General features: G+C 63.7%; 1 protein-coding gene across 1 annotated transcript; it reads right to left on the bottom strand.

The window, feature by feature from the left end:
* Positions 1–1,265: 1,265 nt before the first annotated feature.
* LOC101532819 (latent-transforming growth factor beta-binding protein 4) lies at positions 1,266–20,206 on the bottom strand. Its single transcript, XM_058674341.1, has 30 exons — positions 19,910–20,206; positions 16,971–17,162; positions 16,585–16,832; positions 16,397–16,499; positions 16,004–16,078; positions 15,785–15,907; positions 15,338–15,502; positions 14,692–14,841; positions 14,185–14,562; positions 13,198–13,329; positions 12,994–13,119; positions 12,334–12,459; positions 11,762–12,004; positions 11,359–11,484; positions 11,145–11,264; positions 10,442–10,570; positions 10,157–10,282; positions 9,827–9,949; positions 9,601–9,732; positions 8,472–8,603; positions 8,250–8,375; positions 7,150–7,296; positions 5,312–5,578; positions 5,060–5,131; positions 4,745–4,873; positions 4,439–4,585; positions 3,370–3,522; positions 2,495–2,875; positions 2,233–2,385; positions 1,266–1,605 (listed from the first exon to the last, which is right to left on the bottom strand). The coding sequence occupies exons 1-30, from the start codon at positions 20,157–20,159 to the stop codon at positions 1,451–1,453; spliced, it is 4,929 nt and encodes a 1,642-aa protein (XP_058530324.1). The 5' UTR covers positions 20,160–20,206; the 3' UTR covers positions 1,266–1,450.
* Between the last annotated feature and the right edge of the window lie 210 nt (positions 20,207–20,416).

Genomic DNA, 20,416 nt, shown 5'->3' with positions numbered 1-20,416 from the left:
TGGCACAGTACTGACCGTTGTGGTCACTTGAGGAGTGAATCATCGGACAGAAGATCTTCCTCTCTGTATATCTAAAAAAAAAAAAAAAAAAGAAAAAAGAAAGAAAAGGAAAAAGAGCAGCAGCTCCTGGCTTCTGGTTTCAGCTCAGCTCAGCTCCAGCCATTGGTACCTTTTGGGGAGTGAACCAGCACATGGAATTTATTTATTTATCTCTTTCTTTCTTCTTCCTGCCTTTCTTTCTTTCAAACACTTTTTCTTTTTATTGGAATGTCAGATATACAGAGAGGAGGAGAGACAGAGAGGAAGATCTTCCGTCCGATGATTCACTCCCCAGGTGACCGCAACAGCCGGAGCTGTGCCAATCTGAAGCCGGGAGCTTCTTCTGTGTCTCCCACGCGGGTGCAGGGTCCCAAGGCTTTGGGCCGTCCTCAACTGCTTTCCCAGGCCACAAGCAGGGAGCTGGATGGGAAGTGGGCCTGCTGGGATTAGACTCTGCCCATATGGGATCCCAGAGCACGTGCAAGGCGAGGACTTCAGCCGCTAGGCTACCATGCTGGGCCGACATGGAAAATCTGACTTCCTCCACTGCCCATAATTCTTTGAAGTAAAATAAACCAATGTTGAATCAGAGAGAGTGTGCACCTCTATCTGTTGGTTCACCCTCCAGCCAACTGCAAAGCCTGGGGCGGGACAGGGCCCAAGTTGGGAGGCCAAGCCAGGGCTCCCAGGCAGGGAGGGACCAGGCCATTGGGGCTGCTTGGAGGCTGCTCAGGCTGTCAGGGAGAGCCAGGAGCTGATGTGTGGCGCCGGCGTCTCACCCCTGAGCTCAACCCCCACTCCCTCTTCTGAGCTTGGCTGGGAGAGTGACAACCAAACTGGGCTCTGGTTTTTGCTGTGGACCGGGTCACCCTATCCTGGCTTTGCTGGGAGGATTCTGGGCTCCCTGCAGGGCCATGGCGTGGGCCAGGGGCTCAGGGGCCGGGAGGGCTGCATCGGGCACCCCCCCACCCCACTCCAGTTCTTACTCCAGTCTTGCCCCTGCTCCCTGTGGACAGCCAAGCTGGGCTGGAGGCACGGGTCGGGGCTCAGCCCCCACAGCCCCTGCCTCCTCCCTATGCCCGGCTCGCCCCTGGAGGGAGGGAGAGAGAGAACACGAACAAGGCAGGAGACTCATCAGACGGGGGGGTCGGGGGGGTGGGGTATCCGGGCCGGGGAAGGGGTCATGGCCGAGTCCGGGCCGCGGGGCAGCAGGCTGAGACAAGGAGTACAAAATAGGTGTTTCTTTAATTGAGAACTATAAAAGGAGTGGGGGAGCGCGTGAAGGGGGCGCAGGGCTCGGTTCAGCCCCAGGGTCACGGGCAGCGGGCCACGCGTCGGCCCCGTAGCCCGCAGGGCCCGCGTCCCGGCTCTCCAGGGGCCCGCAGCGGGGCGGCCCGCCGGGGCGCGCGGCTCAGGCGCGGGGCCGCGCTGGCGCGCAATGGTGCGGCTGGTGCGTGGGCGCGAAGCCCGGGCGGCAGACGCAGCGGAAGGAACCGTCGGTGTTGACACAGCGGGCATTGATGCAGAGCGGGGACGCCGCCGCGGCCTCGTCGCACTCGTTGATGTCTGGGAAAGTGGGGGAGATGCCGCAGCCTGAGCGCCCCGGAGCGCGGCTCTGGGGCCACCCGGGCTCCCCAGGCCGCACGAAGTTTGAAAGGCAGGGTGGGCCCTGCCACCTGCAGGCTGTGTGAGCTTGGACAGGTGGCTCAGCCTCTCTGTGCTACCTGCCCAGTCACCTGCGGCCCGGAAGCCACGGGGCTGGCTGCCGGGGCCGCCTGAGCTGCCCGGGACTGGACGGACCGCGATGGCAGCCGTCCACTTGCAGAGCCTCCGCCGAGAGAGCCTGCTCGCCTCCGGGCCCCGCCCCTTGGACAGGCCCCGCCCACAAGCTGACCCCACCTCCCGGCAAGCCCCGCCCCGCGTGTTAGCCCCGCCCCGTCTCTGCCTCTTTCGGTCAAGCCCCGCCCCACCTGCTGGCCTCACCTCCGGGTGAGTCCCGCCCTGCCTCCTGGCAATGGCAAGCCCCGCCCCTGCAGGTAGTCCCGCCCCGATCACAAGCCCCACCCTGCCTGTCTCCGCCTTCCTCGGGCAAGCCACGCCCTACCTACTGGCCCCGCCTCCCGGTCAGCCCCGCCCTTCCCCTGGCCCCGCTCCTCGGGCAAGCCCCGCCCTGCCGGCTAGCCCCGCCCTCACCAACGCAGGCCATGCGCGTGATGTCCAGGCGGTAGCCGTCGAAGCAGTTGCAGGTAAAGCCCTCGGGAACGCGCACACAGCGGCCGTGGTCGCAGCCGTCCAGGATCCCGCACTCCTCCTCTTCCAGGGCCTCGTAGGGCTCGGCCAGGGCACCTGCGGAGGACGCGGTGACCCCAGGTCCCCTCTCCATCCGCCCCGGCCCAGCTGCGTCCCCGGGGTCCCCCAGGCCAAGCCTGCTCTTGTCCAGGCGCCCCGTGCACACCTGCGTAGCCTCCGCCCTCCGATGACTCCTCAGGCTCCGGGAAGGAGCCGCGGGTGTCGCGGGACCGGTAGGGCCAGCCGGTGCCCGGGCCAGAGCGCGCGGGAGCCTCGGGTTCGCTGTAGCGGTCCCCGTCGTCCTCAAAGTCGGGCAGGTCGAAGGGGGGCGCGCCGTAGGGGGCCTCCCGGCGGGCAAAGGGCCCAGGCGGCGGCGGGTAGGGGTCGTAGGGCAGCACGGCTGGTGCATACAGCTCAGGCCCGTATGGGAGGCCCTGGTAAGGCGGCCCTAAGTCTGGCCCATACTCATAGGGGAGTCCAAAGCCACCGGGCCGAGCGGGGCCGTAGGCCGGCGGCCGCAGCACATTGCACAAAGCCTCAAAGTCATCTGTGAACCGCAGGCCCAGGAAGGGTCAGCTGAGTGCCCACCACGCCCGCTCCCCGCCTCCACCCTGCATCCCTGCCTCCCTCCATCCTGCATCCCTGCTCCCCAGAGGAGAGGATGGTAGGACCTGGCCTGGGGCCTAGAAGGGGGAAGAGGGTCTCTGGAGTTGAGTTGAACTCCTAAATGCCTAAATGTAGTGTCCAGGGCACTGTGGGCCCGGCCCCCCACTTTGGGAAAGGGCATTTCCAAGGGGCTTTGTCCTCAGGGGCACCAGAACCCAGCTCCTGGTGCCTGTTGGGCTTGGGAACCCATCACCTCGGGGCTGCTGGATTTCTGTGACTGAGACTTGCAGGTCTTTGAGGGGGTGGCTTGGAAGACAAAGATTTTGGGCTGAATTTTGAGAGCCTGGGGTGGGTTTTCCAGGGCCTGGAGCTCCCTACCCCATCCCCGGGGCAGGGATAGGCAGGGATAGGTGTGGGGGCAGGGCAGGAGGGCACCTGAGTCCTGAGCTGGGCAGAAAGCGCAGTCCATGCCCCAGGCTTCCCCGTAGAGGCAGCAGCACTCGGTATAGGTGGCCTGGCGGTCCAGCCGGGGGCGGCTGCACACGAGGTCAGGCCCCACTTCCTGCCAGCACACCCCTAGGTTGTCATCTGCGGGTGGGCAGACAGCTGGCGTCAGGTCAACATGGGCGCTGGGCCCCCTCTCCACCCTGCACCCCTGCCTCCTGCAGCGGGAGCTGCCTGGCCACCCTCTGCCCTCACACATGCCCCAGGAGCTCCCCAAGGGGGCTACAGGGTCCTGGATGGAGGACGAGGTTTCTTGGGGGTGGGAAGAGGTAGGGTCTAAGGGGTGCCCCCCACCCGGGGCCTGGCTGCTGGAGGGCTGTGTGGCCTGGGAGCGATCGGTCCCTTCTCTGGACGTTCGCATGACGTCTCAGGGTGCAGGAGACATTGTAGGAACAGGAAGTGGGAGAGGAGGGACAGAGAGGGGTGAGGAGACCCAGAGAGGGTGTGGCAGAGAGAGAGAGAGAAGAGAGAGTGACGGAGGGAGAAAGAAGAGGACCCAAGGAGATGGAGCAAACCCATCCAATCCAAAGCCTTAAGACACACACACTCTCTGCAGGGACAGCTGGGGCCCACAGAGAAATGCAGAGAAAGACACCCACAGGAAGCTAGAAAAGGAGTGACCCATGGGCACACAGGGAAGGGACAAAGGAATTCTCATTAGCGCTCTGTACCACCAGGCCACCAAGCAACCCTACAAATGAAATTCCCAGAGCTGGTGCTGTGGTGCAGCATGTTAATCTGCCGGCTGCAACGCCAGCATCCCATATTGGAGTCCTAGCTGTTCTGCTTCCCATCCAGCTCCCTGCTAAGGCACTTGGGAAGGCAGCAGAGGATGGCCCAAGGCTTTGGGTCCCTGCCCACAACGTGGGAGGCCAGGCTGGAGTTCTGGGTTCTGGGCTTTACCCTGGCTCAGGCTCAGCTGTCTGCGGGTATTTGAGGGGTGACCCATTGCTACATCTTTCTGCCAAACGGGAGTTCCCTGGGTTGCGGGCAGGGCTACCGAGGCTCTGGCTTTCGTTGGAGACACAGCGGCGCCGCGAGCCGTCCAGCACGAGCGGGGGCTCGCAGGTGCAGTGATAGGAGCCCACGGTGTTGACACAGCGGCCACCCTCGCACGCTGGCTCCTCGTCCGCGCACTCGTCGTTGTCTGAAAGACAGGGGAGGGGCGGTTATGGGGCCGCCTTCCTGCGCCCCCCACTCCGCCCTGCCCTTTCCCGGTTCCTGGGCAGAGTCTGGGAAGGCCTTCCGGCCGGTGGTGGCCACAGACCAGCCAGGCACCGGCGCAGCAGGCTGGGGACACGCATACCGACGCACTCCAGCCGCTGTGTGTGGTAGTAATAGCCGTTGCTGCAGTAACACGAGTAGCCGGGGGCTGTGTTCACACACACACCGCTCTTGCACACCTGGTCTCGGAAGAGCTGGCATTCATCCACGTCTGCAGGGAGGGTGCACAGGGAAGGGGCAGGGTGGAGGCGATGTATGACGAGGGAAGACAGACGGGGGAAGGTGGCAGCGACCCAGAGGTGGACGGGGACCCGGGACAGGGAGGATGTGGAGACATAAACAGGAGGCAGAGCTGGGCACTGGGGCTCAGGCTGGGCTGGGTGAAATCGGGCCTCACCTCTCCGGAGGCTCAGGTCTCCGCTGGGTGCCAGGTAGCCCCGGCCGTGGGGGCACAGCGACTGGTACTCCGCTGCACATAGAGACCAGCTGAGCATCTGATACCCAGATACCAGCCCGTGCCCTGCACTGCCCACCTGCCAGCCCCTGCCCTGCTCTGTATTGCCCACCTGCCAGGCCCTCCTGCTCCATGTGTGCCTACCCCTCATGCCCATGTGACTGGCAGCTAGCTCCCTCCTGTAGACCTGCCCACCTGTCTCGGGACCTGGGCATTGCTGGATGCGGCAGCCATTGCCCCAGCCCTCGCCCACGGTACAGCAGCACTCCTGCCAGGTCACATTCCGGGCCAGAATGTTGTCACACGCGTCTGGGGCCGCTGTGTCGAAGTAACACTCACGGCGCCCGCTGCTCACGGCTCCCTGCCTGGGGGTGCTGGGCCGCCGGGGCGGGGCTGGTGGGGGCGGCCTGGCCGGCAGGCTGGGACTCTCAGGTGCCTGGGGCTGCGAGGCTGGGAACGAACCTACGGAGGCGAGGGGCTTCAGTGTGGGCCTCCAGACCCTGTTGTCACAGATGGGGAAGGAGGCTGGGGCGGCACTGGCTGACCCATTCCTCCCAGCCACCCCCTCCCATCACTCCCTTTCTGTCATCTCAGCACATCATCTTGGCAGCTCCCCCCACCACCACATGCACACTCTGTCCCGACAGGCGAGAAGTGGATGACAGCAGATTTCCCCAGCCTCCTGGACCCCTCCCTGGGTCTCCACATCCACTGTGTCCCAAACGGGGCCACAGGCTTCATCCACAACACCCTGCCCACCTGGTGTTTACACATGCCCTCCTCCCCTCCCGCGTCACTGCCTGGGTCCCGCCCCATGCTGCCCTGCGCCCGGCCCTGCCCCTGACTGCTCCCTTCCCATCCTCAGTCATCTGCAGCTAACGGTCAAAACCTTCTAATCCTGATTCTAGGGGCTGGTGTTAGGATGGCACTGCACATTAAGCTACCGCTGGCAGTGCCAGTATCAGAGTGCCAGTTCCAGTCCAGGCAGCTCCCCGCTAATGCATCTGGAAAAACAGAGAGGCAGGATGACCCCCGTGTGCCTGGGCCCCTGCCACGCATGTGGCATACCCGGAGGGAGTTCCAGGCTCTAGCTTTGGCCTGGTCATCGTAGTCATCTGTCGCTCACCCTCTCTCCCTGTCACTCTGCCTTTCCAATAAACAAAGCTTTTATAAGCCTTGATTAGGGCTGTGGCATAGCAAGTTAGGCCACTGTCTTCTGCGCCTGCATCCCATGTGGGTACAAGTTCAAGTCTTGGCTGCTCCACTTCCAATCCAGTTCTCTGCTAATGGCCCGACAAAGAATGGAGAGGACGGCTCAAGTGCTTGGGACCCCTGTACCTGCATGGGAGACTTGGAAGAGGCTCCTGGCTCCTGGCTTCAGATAGGCTCAGCTCCAGCCTTTATGGCCACTTGGGAAGTGAACCAGCAACTGGAAGATTCTGTCTCCCCCGCCCCCCTAGAGCTCTGCTTTCCAAATAAATAAAATAAATCCTAATTTTAAAAACATGTGATTTTCCTACTTTCCTGCTCAAAACCCTCATGGTGCCTGTGAGCAGGGCTGCCCTGGCGGCCACAGGCAACACTCTCACTGCCGCCAGCCATGCCCCTCTCATCCCCGCCAGGGTGCTCTGCCTCCAGCCCTGCCTGGGCCTCTCCTGCCTTGCTGGACTCTGGCTGCGCCTGGGAACTCCCCACCCTCAGCCTGGCTCATGTCTGCCTTTCCTACAGGAAGCCCCCCATGTCTCCCCCAAGGCTGGGCCAGGCACCGCATTCCCTCTGGCCGGTGCTTCTGGTGTCTCCAACTCGTCACTCTCTGGTGACATCTCCATTTGCCCCATCAGACCTAAGCCCCTTGAGCACAGAGTGGCATCTCCTGGTCACCGTGGGTGCCGCATGAAGGGCCCAGGCCAGGCTGCAGTTCCCCGGACACCCATGCTAACCCATGTGTTCTGAAGGGTTTAAAACAATATCATTTCACTGATGGCAGCTTTCCACATCAGGAAGCTCTCATTAAACAGATATGCTGGCCTTACCGGCAGCGGTCCGTGGGGGAACACAGCGTCCAGTCATGGGGTCGAACTCCTCAGGACTGTTGGGGCACACGCAGAGGAAGGAGCCTTCCACGTTCTCACACTGGGCGGATCCACACACCCCCTGCAGCGTCTCACACTCATTCACGTCTGTGGGCAGGTAACAACCGCGGAGATGGTTACAGCTCAAGCGGTCCTGACCCCCAACACCACATGGGTGTTTCCTCTATGACATCTTCATGTTGATGACGGGAGGCATGTAGGTACAGACTTTACCCCTAACGATGGCATCAGAGAGGTGGGCCTGGTGCGTGTGTGGTGGGGGGGGTTGGTGTTCTCCGAGTCACTGTAGGGAGACTGGGGTTCAAGGTCTGCCTAGCTATTCTCTTTGTCTCCCGACTCATGGGGTGATCACACATGAGGTGACATGCTACTGTCAGGATGGGGCCACCCGATCCTAAACTCTCATCTCCACACTGTAGGCCGAATGACAGCTCCTACTGTAATACAGGAGTTGGTGTTCACGAAGTTCTGTGGTTGCCAAGGGCTGAAGTTCAGCTTTCAAATAGAATAGGAAGGGGCCGGTGTTGCATTATAGCACAGTGAGCTAAGCTATCGCCTGCCACACCAGCACCCCAGATGGTTGCCGGTTCGAGTCCTGGCTGCTCTACTTCTCATCCAGCTCCCTGCTAAAGTGCCTGGGAAAGCAGCAGAGGATGGACCAAGTGCTTGGGTCCCCTGTACCCATGTGGTAGACCCAGAGGAGGCTCCTGGTTCCTGGTTTTGCACTGACCCAGCTATGTCCATGGCCTTGTTAGGGGAGTGAACCACCAGATGGAAAATCTCTCTCTCTCTCTTCCTCTTTGTGTCACTCTGACTTTGAGATAAGTCCACCAATCTTTCAGCACTAAGAGAACTCTAATGCGGATTTAGAGATGAATCCCAGCAACTCTCAAGTTCACAATGTTTTGGACACAAGGAGAGGAGGAAAGAGACTGACTTCAAGGCACCGCCCAGCACCTGGAGCGTGCACTTGTGCAATGACACCTGTCACCCTGGAGCCCGTGCAGCGAAGCCTGTCCAGCACCCCCTGGAGCCCGTACCCACGCAGTGGCGCCTGTCCCGCGCGCCTTCATAGCCCTGGTCGCAGAGGCACTGGAAGGAGCCCGGCAGGTTCTGGCACACAGCGTGTGCACCGCAGAAGGACCGGTTCCGGCACTCGTCCACATCTGCAAGCAGCATGCAGTCAGGCCACTCACTTTTGGGTCTTGTAGCTCCCTCCTCCCTCTGCTGGCCCCTCGCGCAGGACTCTTGCTGCCACGCACCCTGACATCCGCCTCCTGGTGTGGGCTGATAGCCGGGGTCACAGGCCGGGGTGCAGCGGTAGGACCCTGGGGTGTTCTCACAGCGCTGGGCTCCACAGATGGCTGGACCATACTCCTGGCACTCGTCCACATCTGTGGGGGAGGGGGAAGCGGGCAGGAGACTCTAAAGCCTAACTCGCAGGCTCCTACTGCCACTTCGGTCTTTCTGTCACCTCCTTAGAGGGCACACCACGACAGGTGGCGCCTCTCCTTGTGTGCCAGGACACAGGGCCTGACCCATGGCTGGTGCCCCCAGACTTCCAGAATGAATCCTGTCTCTGGTCCCACGGTTACTATCTGTCTTCCTTTCCTCACCCCACACTGCTTGGATTCATTTCCTAATGTTTCTCCAGGGCCCGGCGCACAATAGGAGCTTCATGGGTTCTTGTGCTTAATGTGTAAAACCAGAGTTGGAAGAGTCACAGGCATCGCTGCCAGAGAGCCAAGGGTGCATTTTGTCTCACATATTCCTGCAACACTGACCTCACCCCATCCCACTGCAGCCCCCAGATCTACATGGTCCCCCTGCAGAGAAGGAGGCAGGGACCGGGACTGGGAGGGACCTGGAAAATCAAGACCGGGCAGAGGGTGGGTCAGAAGGTGGGGCAAAGACAAGGGGCAGGGCTGTGTGTTTCCAGGGGCTGGAGCCTGGGAGAGGACCTGCCAGGGGAGACAGTGAAGGGGGTGGGGCCTTAACAGACAGTGCCAGCACTCAGAAAATTCGGAAAATTGTCTAGTGGAAATGGACGGGCTCCAGGGCAGTCAGGGCTGGGTCTTTTTGGAGGGACAGCTGGAAGGAATGAGTGGTGGGGAGGGCGAGGCGAGGGCAGACCCAAACAGCAAAAGACCCATGGACCCTTGGCCTCAAGCTACAAAGGGGTCTGAGTGGCTTCCACATGAGAGGCATGGCCTGGCTCCTGGCTGGAGTGTGTCCGGTACAGGGGAGGCATGTGGTGGCTGGTGTCCTGGACACCCCAGAGGCATGATGGTAGGAGGGAGGGTGCGACGTATGGAGATCTTCCCCTTAGCCCAAGTGTGCCCCCTTCCTGAATCCCCACGGTGGGAGCTGGGGGCGGGGAGGGCGCCTCACCATCACAGGTACCCTCTGGGCCCGCGTGGTAGCCAGGATCGCAGTCCCGAACACAGCGGTAGGAGCCGGGGGAGTTCTCACAGCGTTGAGAGCCGCACAAGGCTGGGCCTCGCTCGCGACATTCGTCCACATCTGTGAGGGCAGGAAGTGGGAGGCAGGCACAGTGGTTAAATGGGGGGCCGCTTCCTGGGAGCAGGAGGGCAAGAGTGCGAGCGGGGCGTCTCACCGAGGCAGGAGGCGAGGTCCGGGCTGGCACGGTGTCCCGGCGGGCAGAGGCATTCGAAGGAGCCGTCGGTGTTGGTGCAGATGCCGCTCTGGCAAAGGTCTTCCTCGCTGCATTCGTCCACGTCTGCGGGACAGCCCATCGGACACCCAGGGGGCTCCTCCTCCCCGGACACGCCCCTCCAAGACCCCGCCCACGAGCAGGTCCCGCCCTCTCCGGGGACCGCCCACCTGACACTCTAAGACACCTGCCTAACACCCATTGTCCCATTTCCTCCTCTTCTCCTGCTCGAAGTCTGCCCACTCTGGGGCCAGGCCCAGCCTGGGTACAGACCAAGGCAAGAAGCTCCACGGGGTCCGGGTCGGTAGCCAGGGGCGCAGGTGCAGGTGAAGGAGCCGTCGGTGTTGAGGCACTCGCCATGAGGGAAGCAGAAGTCTCCTTCCAGACACTCGTTTATATCTAGGATGTGTGAGAGGTGGAGAGCTCGGACACCTGATTTACCCTCCAACCTGAGCCCCACCCACAAAGCCACAACCTTGCCCACACTGCTTCCCACACGCCCCACAGCCTCCACCTCCATCTGCCTAGGAGCGCAGCCTCTGGTCCCAGGTTACCCACCTGCACAAGGCCCGGGCTGACCTGCCGGTGCCCGGTAGCCTGGCGCACAGCTGCAGCGGTAGGAGCCTTCAGTGTTCGTGCAGTGGCCGTGGGGACCGCACAGGGCGCCAGAACTGCATTCATCTATGTCTGTGGCAGCAGGGTTCCGGTCAAGGCCACATCACAGGATGCAGCCCCTGGGGCGGAGGGGTCATGGGGGGAGGAGATGGAGGAAGCCCTTCCCTGATTCTGGGAATCCTGTGGGACTGTCTGGGGCCAGTGAGGATCAAAGGTGGCCGTCAGGGGCTGGAATTCTGCTGTGAGTCGGGAATCATGAACCCAAACAGGTCCCAGGAAAGGAATTCTAAGGAGTGGGGACAGTGAGATGGGAGCAAGAGAACTACAGTTAGAGTTGTTGGGGTTATGGCTGCATTTATGCTTGGGGTCAAATTCAGGGGTCACAGCTGCCATTTAAGGGCTGTAGTCTGAGGGTGCAACAAGGGTCAGATGTCACAGCCACAGGTCACATGAAACGTCCATGGGTCACACTGTACATTGTCACATTCAGGGTCAAAAGTCACGGGCTTGTTGTCTGGGCCCAGGAATCCCACAGTGTGGGCCAGGCGCTCCATCAGGTCCAGAGGCTGTGGTCTGGTTAAGCCTAGGTCAGGAGGGTAGGGGCCAGGTTGTGACCAAGGTCCAGCCATGGTCTGGTCTGTCTTACCTGTGCACCTGCCACGGTGCAGCTGGTGGCCAGCAGGACAGGCCCTGCACTGGAAGGAGCCAGGTGTGTTCACACACTCCTGCCCAGGACATGCCAGGTGGTTCTCACACTCATCCACATCTGGGGAACAGCAGGGGACATGGTGGCCTTGGAGGAGCAGCCCCACGCCCCCTCCCCTGCCCCTGCATGCTCCTCCCTCCCTCCCCAGCCTCACCCTCGCACGCAGAGCCAGCAGCGTTGGCCTGGAAGCCTGTGGGGCAGACGCACTGGAAACTGCCATGAGTGTTTTCGCATCGACCGTAGGCACAGGGCGAGGGGCTGCGGGCACACTCATCCACGTCTTAGGAAGAAGAGGGGATCCCTCGGGCTGAGGAGGGGGCCCAGGTCTGCGCCCACTGCCGTCACCAGCCACAGTGCCCCCAGTCCTACCCTGTCCCCTCCCTCCCTTCCCCAGTAAACACCTCTTCAGCTCTGGCGTCTTCATCCCCCTTTCTGCTCCTTATCTTCCTCCGGGTTCCCACAACACAACACTCAGTGTCGTGGCGGTGGACCCCCTTAGGCCCCCCCACCTCCCCCAAGCAGATAGTGGCACACAGGCCTGGTCTTGGCACCCTCACCTTGGCAGGGGGCCCCGGGGCCACGGGAGCGGAAGCCGGCAGGGCAGGCACAGTGGTAGGATCCCGCCGTGTTGTCGCAGCGGCCCGGCCCACAGGGCGGAGGCTCCTGAGCGCACTCGTCCACATCCTCCTCGCATGCCGAGCCCCGGAAGCCAGCCGGGCACACACAGCGGAAAGAGCCAGGCAGGTTGGTGCAGGCACCTCGGCCACACAGGCCTGGGCTCTGGGTGCATTCGTCCACATCTGCGTGGGGCCAGGAGCCGGGGTGGGGGTCGGGTGAGTGGTCCTCCTCTGCTCCCTCACCTTCTCCTGGTCCAGCCTCCCACCACCTGTTCTCACTCTTTACTACAGCCTCCCAGAACCACAGACTGTCTCGTGCCCAATTGTTGACCCTCCCCTCCTCACCCTGCCTCTCCGTTCTCCATGACTCAGCCTTCCTACTCCCAGCCCAGGGCTGGACCATGTCCAGGGCCCTCTTTGGCTCCAAGAAGCCCTGCCCTCTGTCTCTGACCAGCCAGCTCCCCCCGTTTGCCCCATGGACCCCACCCCACATCCCCTTCCCAGCTCCTCACCCTGGCAGCCTGCTCCATGTGGGGCAGCCTGGTATCCGGCAGGGCACACGCACAGGAAGCTGCCTGGCGTGTTCTCGCAGCGCCCACCGTCACACGGCGGCGGCACGCGGTGGCATTCGTCCACGTCTGTTGGCACAGAGTGGACGGCTGCGACTGGAGCAGCTGGGCCCAGGAGGTGCCAACGGGACCCAGGCCAGACTGAGCGGGGCCTGGGGCAGGAAGGCGGGGCTTGGAGTGTGGGGGCGGGGCTGGAGAGAGGGGCTTAGGACCAAGGCTGGGGGGAACCGGTGGCACCCAAGCTGAGAGTGAGGGGCTGCTGGAGGACTGTCCAGGGAGGGCAGGGCAAGGGTCAGAAGGGCAGTTTTGGAAACCCGGCAAGAGCAAGGAAGTGGAAGGGGGCAGTTTGGGACTCTGGTTTGGAAGGGATGAAATCAGAAATTGTGGTCAGATTCATTGCAGAAGACAGGAACAAGCTGGTGGCTTAGCGGGGTGGGGCCGGGGTGGGGCCAGGGTGGGTGGGTGGGACAACGGCAGGGGTGGGGTCCCGGCCTTTCGGGGCACCTGCCAGCCCAGAGGGCAACAGGACACAGAGGGCTGGAATGGGGGGTGAGGATGGGGTAAGCAGGTCCCAGGCCTGGGTGGGCCATCACCGTCTCTCACCCAGGCACTCAGCACCCCTGGGACCAGCTCGGAAGCCGGGGCCACACACACAGCGGAAGCTGCCTGGCGTGTTCTCACAGCGCCCGGGGGCACATGGCGGGGGCACGCGGCGACATTCATCCACGTCTGAGGGCACAGAAGGGCCTGGTCACAGGGGGCAAGGAACACCCCCTCCGCCCCAACCACCACCTCCATCAGGCTCACCCAAGCAGTGGGTGCCCTGGGGGCTGAGCCGGAAGCCTGGGTCACAGGCGCAGGTGTAGCCGCTGGGCCTGGGTATGCAGCGTCCTGGGCCACAGACTTGAGGATTGCGCTGACACATTCCCAGGCCAGCACCTGGCAGAGGTGGAGGATGGCCCGTCAGAATTTCCTCCACCTTTGAACCCCAATACAATCCTCACAGTTCCCCGAGCGTAAACGCTTCTCCATCCGACAAATGCACATCTTGCCATGTCCCCTCCGTCTGTGACATCCCTATCCCAGAATCTTCACCTTGCAGCTTCTTCTCCTAGAGCAATTCCGGCAATATCTCCACCAATTCTCCCTACTGGGACCAGTGCCATTGGTGTAGCAGGCTAAGCGCCACCTGCCACACCAGCATCCCAGATGGACACCACTTCAAGTCCTAGCTGCTCTACTTCCCATCCGGCTCTCTGCTAATGTGCCTGGGAAAATAGCACAGGTTGACCCACGAGCTTGGGTACCTGTACCCACATGGGAAAAGCTCTGGGCTCCTGGCTTCAGCCTGGCCCAGTCCTGGCTGTGGTGACTATTTGGAGAGTGAACCAGTGAATAGCTCTCTCTCTCCCATTTCTGTGAATCTGCCTTTCAAAAAAAAAAGGGGGGAGCACACGATAGTGTAGTGGTTAAAGGCCTTGCTTGCACACGCCAACATCCCATATGGGCGCCGGTTCTAATCCCGGCAGCCCTGCTTCCCATCCAGTTCCCTGCTTGTGGCCTAGGAATGCAGTCGAGGATGGCCTAAAGCCTTGGGACCCTGCACCCACATGGGAGACCTGGAAGAGCTCCTGGCTCCTGGTTTCGGATCAGCGCAGCTCCAGCCATTGTGGCCACTCAGGGAGTGAACCATCAGATGGAAGATCTTCCTCTCTGTCTCTCCTCCTCTTTGCATATCCAACTTGCCAATAAAAATAAATAAATCTTTAAAAAAAAAGTTTCCCCCTACTGCACCTGAATCAGTTATCTCAGGACCAGTCCAGGCAGGGATGCTAGGCAAGGGCCGTTCATGGCTGGGACGGTCAGGGCTGACACGCTCATAGCTGGGCCGCTCAGGGGCAGGACGTTCATGGCTGGGCCGCTCAGGGCTGGGCCGTTCATAGCTGGGCCGTTCATGGCTGGGTCGTTCATAGCTGGGCCGCTCAGGGCTGGGCCGTTCATAGCTGGGGCGTTCATAGCTGGGCCGTTCAGGGCTGGGCCGCTCATAGCTGGGCCGCTCAGGGCTGGGCCGCTCAGGGCTGGGCCGCTCAGGGCTGGGACGTTCATAGCTGGGCCGTTCATGGCTGGGCTGAGGCTCTGGCCGGAGTTCTGGATGGTAGGTGGGAAGGACCCCTATAAGCAAAGGGTGCTGGTTAGTGGAGAGCTGGACTTGGGTGTCCCTTTGTCTCTCCTTTGCCTGGGGGTGGAGTGGGGAGCTCGGTCAGTGCATGGAGTACGGCCCCCTCCCCCAGGGGAGCTCACCTGTGGATGGCCGAGCAGTGGCAGGTGGGACACGTGGCCGGCTGACGGCCACACGAGGGAGCTCCTGGCTCAGGGGTCTGGTGTTGTAGCGGAGGTCAGAGGCGGAGTAGTGGTAGCCAGGACCAGCTGGGCAGATCTCCCGAAAGCCCTCTGGGAACGCGAGAAGGCAGAGAGCCAGGGAGAAACACAGTAAGTGGTCTGAGAGCCTTGTGGCGGGGTGGGGTGGTGACCTTGTCAAAGAAGGGGACATCCTGAAGGGTGAAGGTGGAACCAAGATCCTCCCCACCCCATGGTCACAGGGACTCAGGTGGGCAGCAGGGCCTGCTGTGCCTACAAGGGCCTAATCTGGAGGACAAGAAACTGCAGATTTTGTCTAGGTAGGGAGGTCAGGGAGTGAGGGGTCATGTGTGGGTTGGGGTCTATACTGAACGCAGTGGGGACTCAGGAGCTGCAGAGCTGCTCCAACCGCAGGGAAGGGGGCCTGTCTCCGGGACGGGGCTGATCTTGGTTGACAGACTCTAATTTCCACTTGTGGGCAGGGTGGGTTCAGGCTCAGGTGAGCAGGTGTCAGAGGTGGAGGGGGGACTGGGCCAAGGTGCAGCCGGGTTTGAGGGTGATGGGCCTCGGGCTCTTGGGGCACGCTTACCGGAGCCAAAGGGTGGGCAGAGCTGGCAGTCGCGACCCCAGGCCTTGCCCACACGGCTGCAGCAGCAGATCTGTTTGGTAATGTTGCGCAGGATGGGCAGTGAGCAGCCCCCCTCACGAAGCACGCGGAAACAGGGTCCCTTGGCCTCCGAGATCACGTGCTGGGCTGGGGGATGGGGAGGGAATTCTTCAGGGTTGAGCTGCAGGATGTGGAAGGGGGGTGTGGGGTCTGAAGGAGAGCCGAGGGCCCCCAATAACGGGAGTCTGAGGGGTTCAGGGAAGCCCCGGGAAGAGGGTGGTGCTGAAGGGATGGGCAGGCCCCAGACAGTCTGCAGGTGGTGAGAAGCCGCGGGGGTCCTGGCGGGGCGAGGGGGTGGTGGTGGTGGTCTGGGACGGGGCTGGGTGGGAGCCAGACTCGGCCCTCCGCGCATGCGTGCATGCAACTCACAGATGCAGCTGCTGCGGGAGGAGTCGAGCAGGAAGCCGTCGGGGCACACGCACGTGTACCCGCCACGCGTGTTCGCACACTCCCCGTGCTGGCAGCGCCCTCCCGTCGCGCATTCATCCACATCTGCGAGGAGTGAGGAGGTTACCACAGGTGGGACCCTGGCCATCCCCGGCTGCTCGAAGCTGAATCCCTCTCACCACCCTCCCTGTCCCAATTCACCTTCGCAGGACCCATTCACTCTTTCAAAGCCTGTTGGGCAAGGTCCATCTGGGGCGCCCATTCGGTGGGCGTTCCCTATGGAGAGAGGAGTCAGGTGGGCCAGGAACAGGTGGGCGGAACCAGAAGGGAATGGGTGTGGCTTACGCCCTCCGTGGGAGGACCCAGAAGATGGCTTAGCAGGCTTCAGAAGAGCGTGGGTGGCGCCAAGGCCAGGGTCGAGGTGAGCACAGAAGGGTGGGGTGGTCCCAGAGCGCTATGGCCAGATTCAGACAGGAAATGAGACAACCGGGCGAGCGTGGCTAGAAACCCCGGCCCAGGTTACACCTGCGTGCTGGCTAGGAGGAGAGGCAAGGTACCCGCGCTACCCGCGTCGCCCTGCAGCTTGGGGCTTACCCACGTGCGCGGAGCACGGCTGACAGTCGTGAACGCCCCAGGCCGCGCCGTCCCCTCCGCAACACACCTCCTGCGTCCGGAGCCCGGGCAGCGGCGACGCGCACTGTGTGGGCGAAAGTGCGTGAGCGCGCTGCTGCTGGGAGGAGGCACGCTGCTCCGGGTCCTTCCCCGCCCGCCGCGCTTCTCACTTCGCCTCCGCGCAGCTCCCGAAAGCAGTAACCGTAGCCGGAGGCGTCCGAGTAGCCGTCCTCGCGCGGCGCGCTCTGGGCCAGCACCGTGTAGGGCGCCGCCGCTTCCGCCCGCGCCGCCGCCTCCGCCCGCGCCACCGCCTCGGCGTCCGCCTCCTCCCAAGGGCCGGACACACGCTCCACCTGATGCACCACCACCGACGCCTCCTGCGGATGCTCCACATGCACGCTCACCATGGACGCCACGCCTGGAGGGGCGGGGGGCATGGGCGCACAAAGGCATGGCTACTTGGGTTCCCACGGCTGTTACTGCCCATTGGGGGGGAGTGGCGGCAAGGGCGAGCAACGCAAGGGGAATCGCGAGGTCTGGCCACACCCCGCCTCACCGTGCTGGTCGTCGCGGTGGTTGGCCAGTGGCATGGTGTACACGGAGCGGGTGAGGCCTGGCATGGCCGGGGCCGGAGGCCGGGCACCCGACGAGTGCAACTGGCAGAACTTGCCAGCGAAGTCGGGCGGGCAGAGGCAGCGGTCGGGCTTCACGCACACACCGCCGTTGTGACAGATCAAAGGACACAGGTCTGGGGGGGGGATGAATGGAGGGGCGGGGAACGAAGATTCAGGGTCCGCACACACCTGCCACGTAACACCTGCCACTAGCTCAGCACTAAGCATTGCAACTGCGCTCCGGTCTGCACCGCTCGCCCCACCTGCGGCCGCCATCCCTCAGTCCTCCCTGGTCTGCAGCCTCAACCAGCTCCAGTCCCACCACCCCGAGGCCGGCGGATCCCACCGGGTCCGCTTGCCCAGGCCCCGGTCCCGCCCCTGCATCTCGGCCTTAGCACTCAGCCCTTCCCGCGCCCTTGTCTGGCGCGGGGTCCTTGACTGTTCGCGCCCCTCTCTTCCATTGACTCCAACAATTGCGTTTTAGCTGCTCCTGGGCCCAAGTCCCCACTCCCAGTCGGCCCCCTCAGCCTCTGGACCCGCCCACACTTCCTCTCGCCCGGCCCGGCCGCCCCAGCTCCGCCCATTGGCCATGCGCTCCCTTCAGGCCCCGCTCACATCACCTCTCTCTCTCTGTCTGTCTCTCTCTCCATCCCCCCGTGTCCCCGCCCCCCTCCCGACTCCCAGCTCGGCCTTCCCGCCCTCCGGTAGCTCGGGGAGGGGCGCGGGCGGGAGCGCGCGCCTCCTCTCCGCCCGGCGCGCCCTCGCTGGGCCACCGGCCACCTCTGGGCGGGGCGCTGCCAGCTGTGCGGCAGGGGTAAACAAAGAGAGGGGTGCGGCGGGGGGCCAGGGCGGCGGCTCCGCATTCCGGACCCTCGGGGAGCCCCGGGCACGCCGAGCCTCCGGGGTGGGGGGGCAGGTCGTCTCCTCCGAGGGCACCTCCTCCCTGTGTCCCCTGGGGGAGGCAGAGAACAGCTGGAGGCAGCTGTGCCTCGGGGAGGCGGGGAGCGGGCGACTGGGGCCACGGGGAGGCACCGCTGCCCAGACGGAGGCCTCAGTTCAGAAGGGTCAGGGCACAGACTCCCCCCACCCCAGAGACTGTTGCTCCCTCCTGACCAGTCGTTCCCAAGTCCTCGTGGCCAGTTACCCCACACACAGGAGTATGGGGCCCTCTAGGAAACCCCCAGTTAGAGGGGACGGATAATAGAGGGGATGTAGAAGTCCTGAGTCCAGAAGTAAGGGCCTCCACTGACTGGGGAGCCGCTCCCCTCCCCATCACCATTTCACGGGGGAGATGCATCCCCACCCCGCCTCCCAGCACCTGCAAACCCCTTGGGAGGCGCAGCTCTCAAGTCCCCCTGAAGGTGCATGGACTGGGGAGAGCAGCGCTGAGAGAGGCAGGAGGCAGAGCTGCCTGCAAGTGGGAACTTCGTGGGGGAAACGAAGGGGCAGCGCTGCTGGGCAGGGCTTTCTCCTAGGGTGGGCATAGCATGGCCCAGGGCAATGCAATGGGGGTTCTTTGGTGTGGGGCGCCCGACGAACCTTGAGGCTGGGGATGGGGTAGAGAGGAGATTCAGCCAGGGTCTGGACTTCTCTGGACTTGAGGGTCAGACCAGGACTGACCTTGAATGAGTGGCAGGGCCTGGGTCACGCTTAGGGAAGGAATCAAGATCCCAGGGCAAGAAAGGTCTGCAAGTGGCTGGGCAGGGCGAAACTAGCCCTGCCTGGATACACTGCCCAGGCTCCAGGGGTGTTGCGCTGCCTTTTCTTGGCCGGCCTGCAGGCCCCCAGCGCAGCTCCCTGAGGGCGCCCACACCCCCGGGGCTGGCAGATGCACAAGCAGGGCCCCACGCCCCCCAGCCCGGAGACCAGCGGCGAGCTCAGGACATTGGGGTCCTGCTGAGGTCAGCTCTCCCTCCCCTTCGCATGCCCCTTTTTCGTGCCTCCAGGGGCTTGGCACCCGCCTGGGCACGGCGCCTGGCACGGGCGCGTTGGGGCCCGACTGGGAGGGAGGAAGGGGAGGAGAGAAGGCGTGGCCACGGGCGGGGCTCCGGCGGGAGATGAGCTCACGCCGACCCGGGCTGGGCTGGCTGGGGGCCAGGCTGGGCGAGTTCTCGGCGCCAGGGGCCCCCTCTCCCCTACTCCGGAGGGCCCGAGAGGCGTGGGGGCTGGACGCCGCGGACCTGCAAAGCCCTGGCCACCCCGGCCCTCTGGGACAACAGGTGGCTCGGCCTCTGCACTTTACCTGAGCACCTCACCCCCCTCCCCGCCTCAGCTGCTCAACTCGAGAGGTGCCGGTTGCGCACACTCCCGGCTCCATCGCCCCCCGGGGCGCCCCTTTCAGGGGCCTCCCCACGTGGGACCCAGGTCTGGAGGGACACCCCACCCCCACCTGTGGGCCCTCCAGAGCAGACTTCCTTACCCCAATCCTCGCGGGCAACTGAGTACCAGACTCCTAGCACCCACAAACTGAGACATGTCCCCCTGCGGCCCTGCAGCTCTCTCTCTTGGGCCCCAGGAAGATACCTCACTCGAGGTCCCAGAATTCGGGCCACGTTCCCCAAAGTTCTGAGATCTCCACTTTGACTAAAGCCAGGAGAGCGGGCCCCATCCCCTCACGTGGGGACACCATGGGTCCTCAGGAGCACTTTCGCCTTGCAAATTCTGGGCTCTCGAGCACAAACCCCAAAGCTAGAAATTTGGGGTTCCTTTCCCTAACTAGCCCGGAGGTTCCCCAGCGATAAGTGCACACAACATCTGGTCTCTCTCTCCCAACGGGAGGTGGGAGGGATTGCCTACCGCATCCCAGTGGGTCCTCCCCCCACTCTACCCCACCGCACCCCACCCGGGCACCCCTCCCTCGGGACCACCACCCCGCACTCACAGGCGCGGAAGCCGGGTCCCCCGGGGGCCGCCCCGCCGGGCGCGCCGCTGTCCACGCTGGTGGCGTTGCGGGGCGCGCAGGTCGGGGTACAGCGGGAGCCGGTGGGCCCATGGATGCAGCGCAGGCCGCACACGGCCGGGGTGAAACGCACGCGGAGTCGCTCTCGCGGCCGCCCCAGGCCGGGTTGCGGCCCGAGCTGCGCCAGCAGCACCAATAGCGACACCCCGAGCAGCCGCGCGCCGCCCGCCATGGCTGCAGCGCCGCGCTCCGCCGCGCCGCCGCCCCAGCCCGCCCGAGGGGCCCGGCCGCGCCCGCCCGCCCGCCCGCGGGGGAGGACGGCCGCGCCCCCGCTCGGCCCCCCCGGCCCGGCCCCGCTCCCCACCACTCCCTCCCGGGCGGCCGCGCGGGGGCGCGTGGGGCCGGGCGCCCAGCCAGAGGCGCGAAGGCTGGGCGCTGGGCTCACAGCGGGGAGGGGGCGCCCCGACGGCCCCCCACCCGCGCACCAGC

The sequence above is a fragment of the Ochotona princeps genome, chromosome 16, assembly GCF_030435755.1.
Source record: "Ochotona princeps isolate mOchPri1 chromosome 16, mOchPri1.hap1, whole genome shotgun sequence".
In the NCBI taxonomy this organism is placed as follows: domain Eukaryota; kingdom Metazoa; phylum Chordata; class Mammalia; order Lagomorpha; family Ochotonidae; genus Ochotona; species Ochotona princeps.
This window is presented reverse-complemented; position numbering and strand designations above follow the sequence as displayed.

What these genes read in the sequence shown, in the direction of transcription:
- LOC101532819 (XM_058674341.1), bottom strand. Translation starts at nt 20,159, where the DNA reads ATGGCGGGCGGCGCGCGGCTGCTCGGGGTGTCGCTATTGGTGCTGCTG. An exon ending in GGACCTCGCCTCCTGCCTCG is followed by an intron (nt 9,733 to 9,826) that starts GTGAGACGCCCC and finishes CTGCCCTCACAG; the next exon opens with ATGTGGACGAATGTCGCGAG. An exon ending in ACCAGGAGGCGGATGTCAGG is followed by an intron (nt 8,376 to 8,471) that starts GTGCGTGGCAGC and finishes TGCTGCTTGCAG; the next exon opens with ATGTGGACGAGTGCCGGAAC.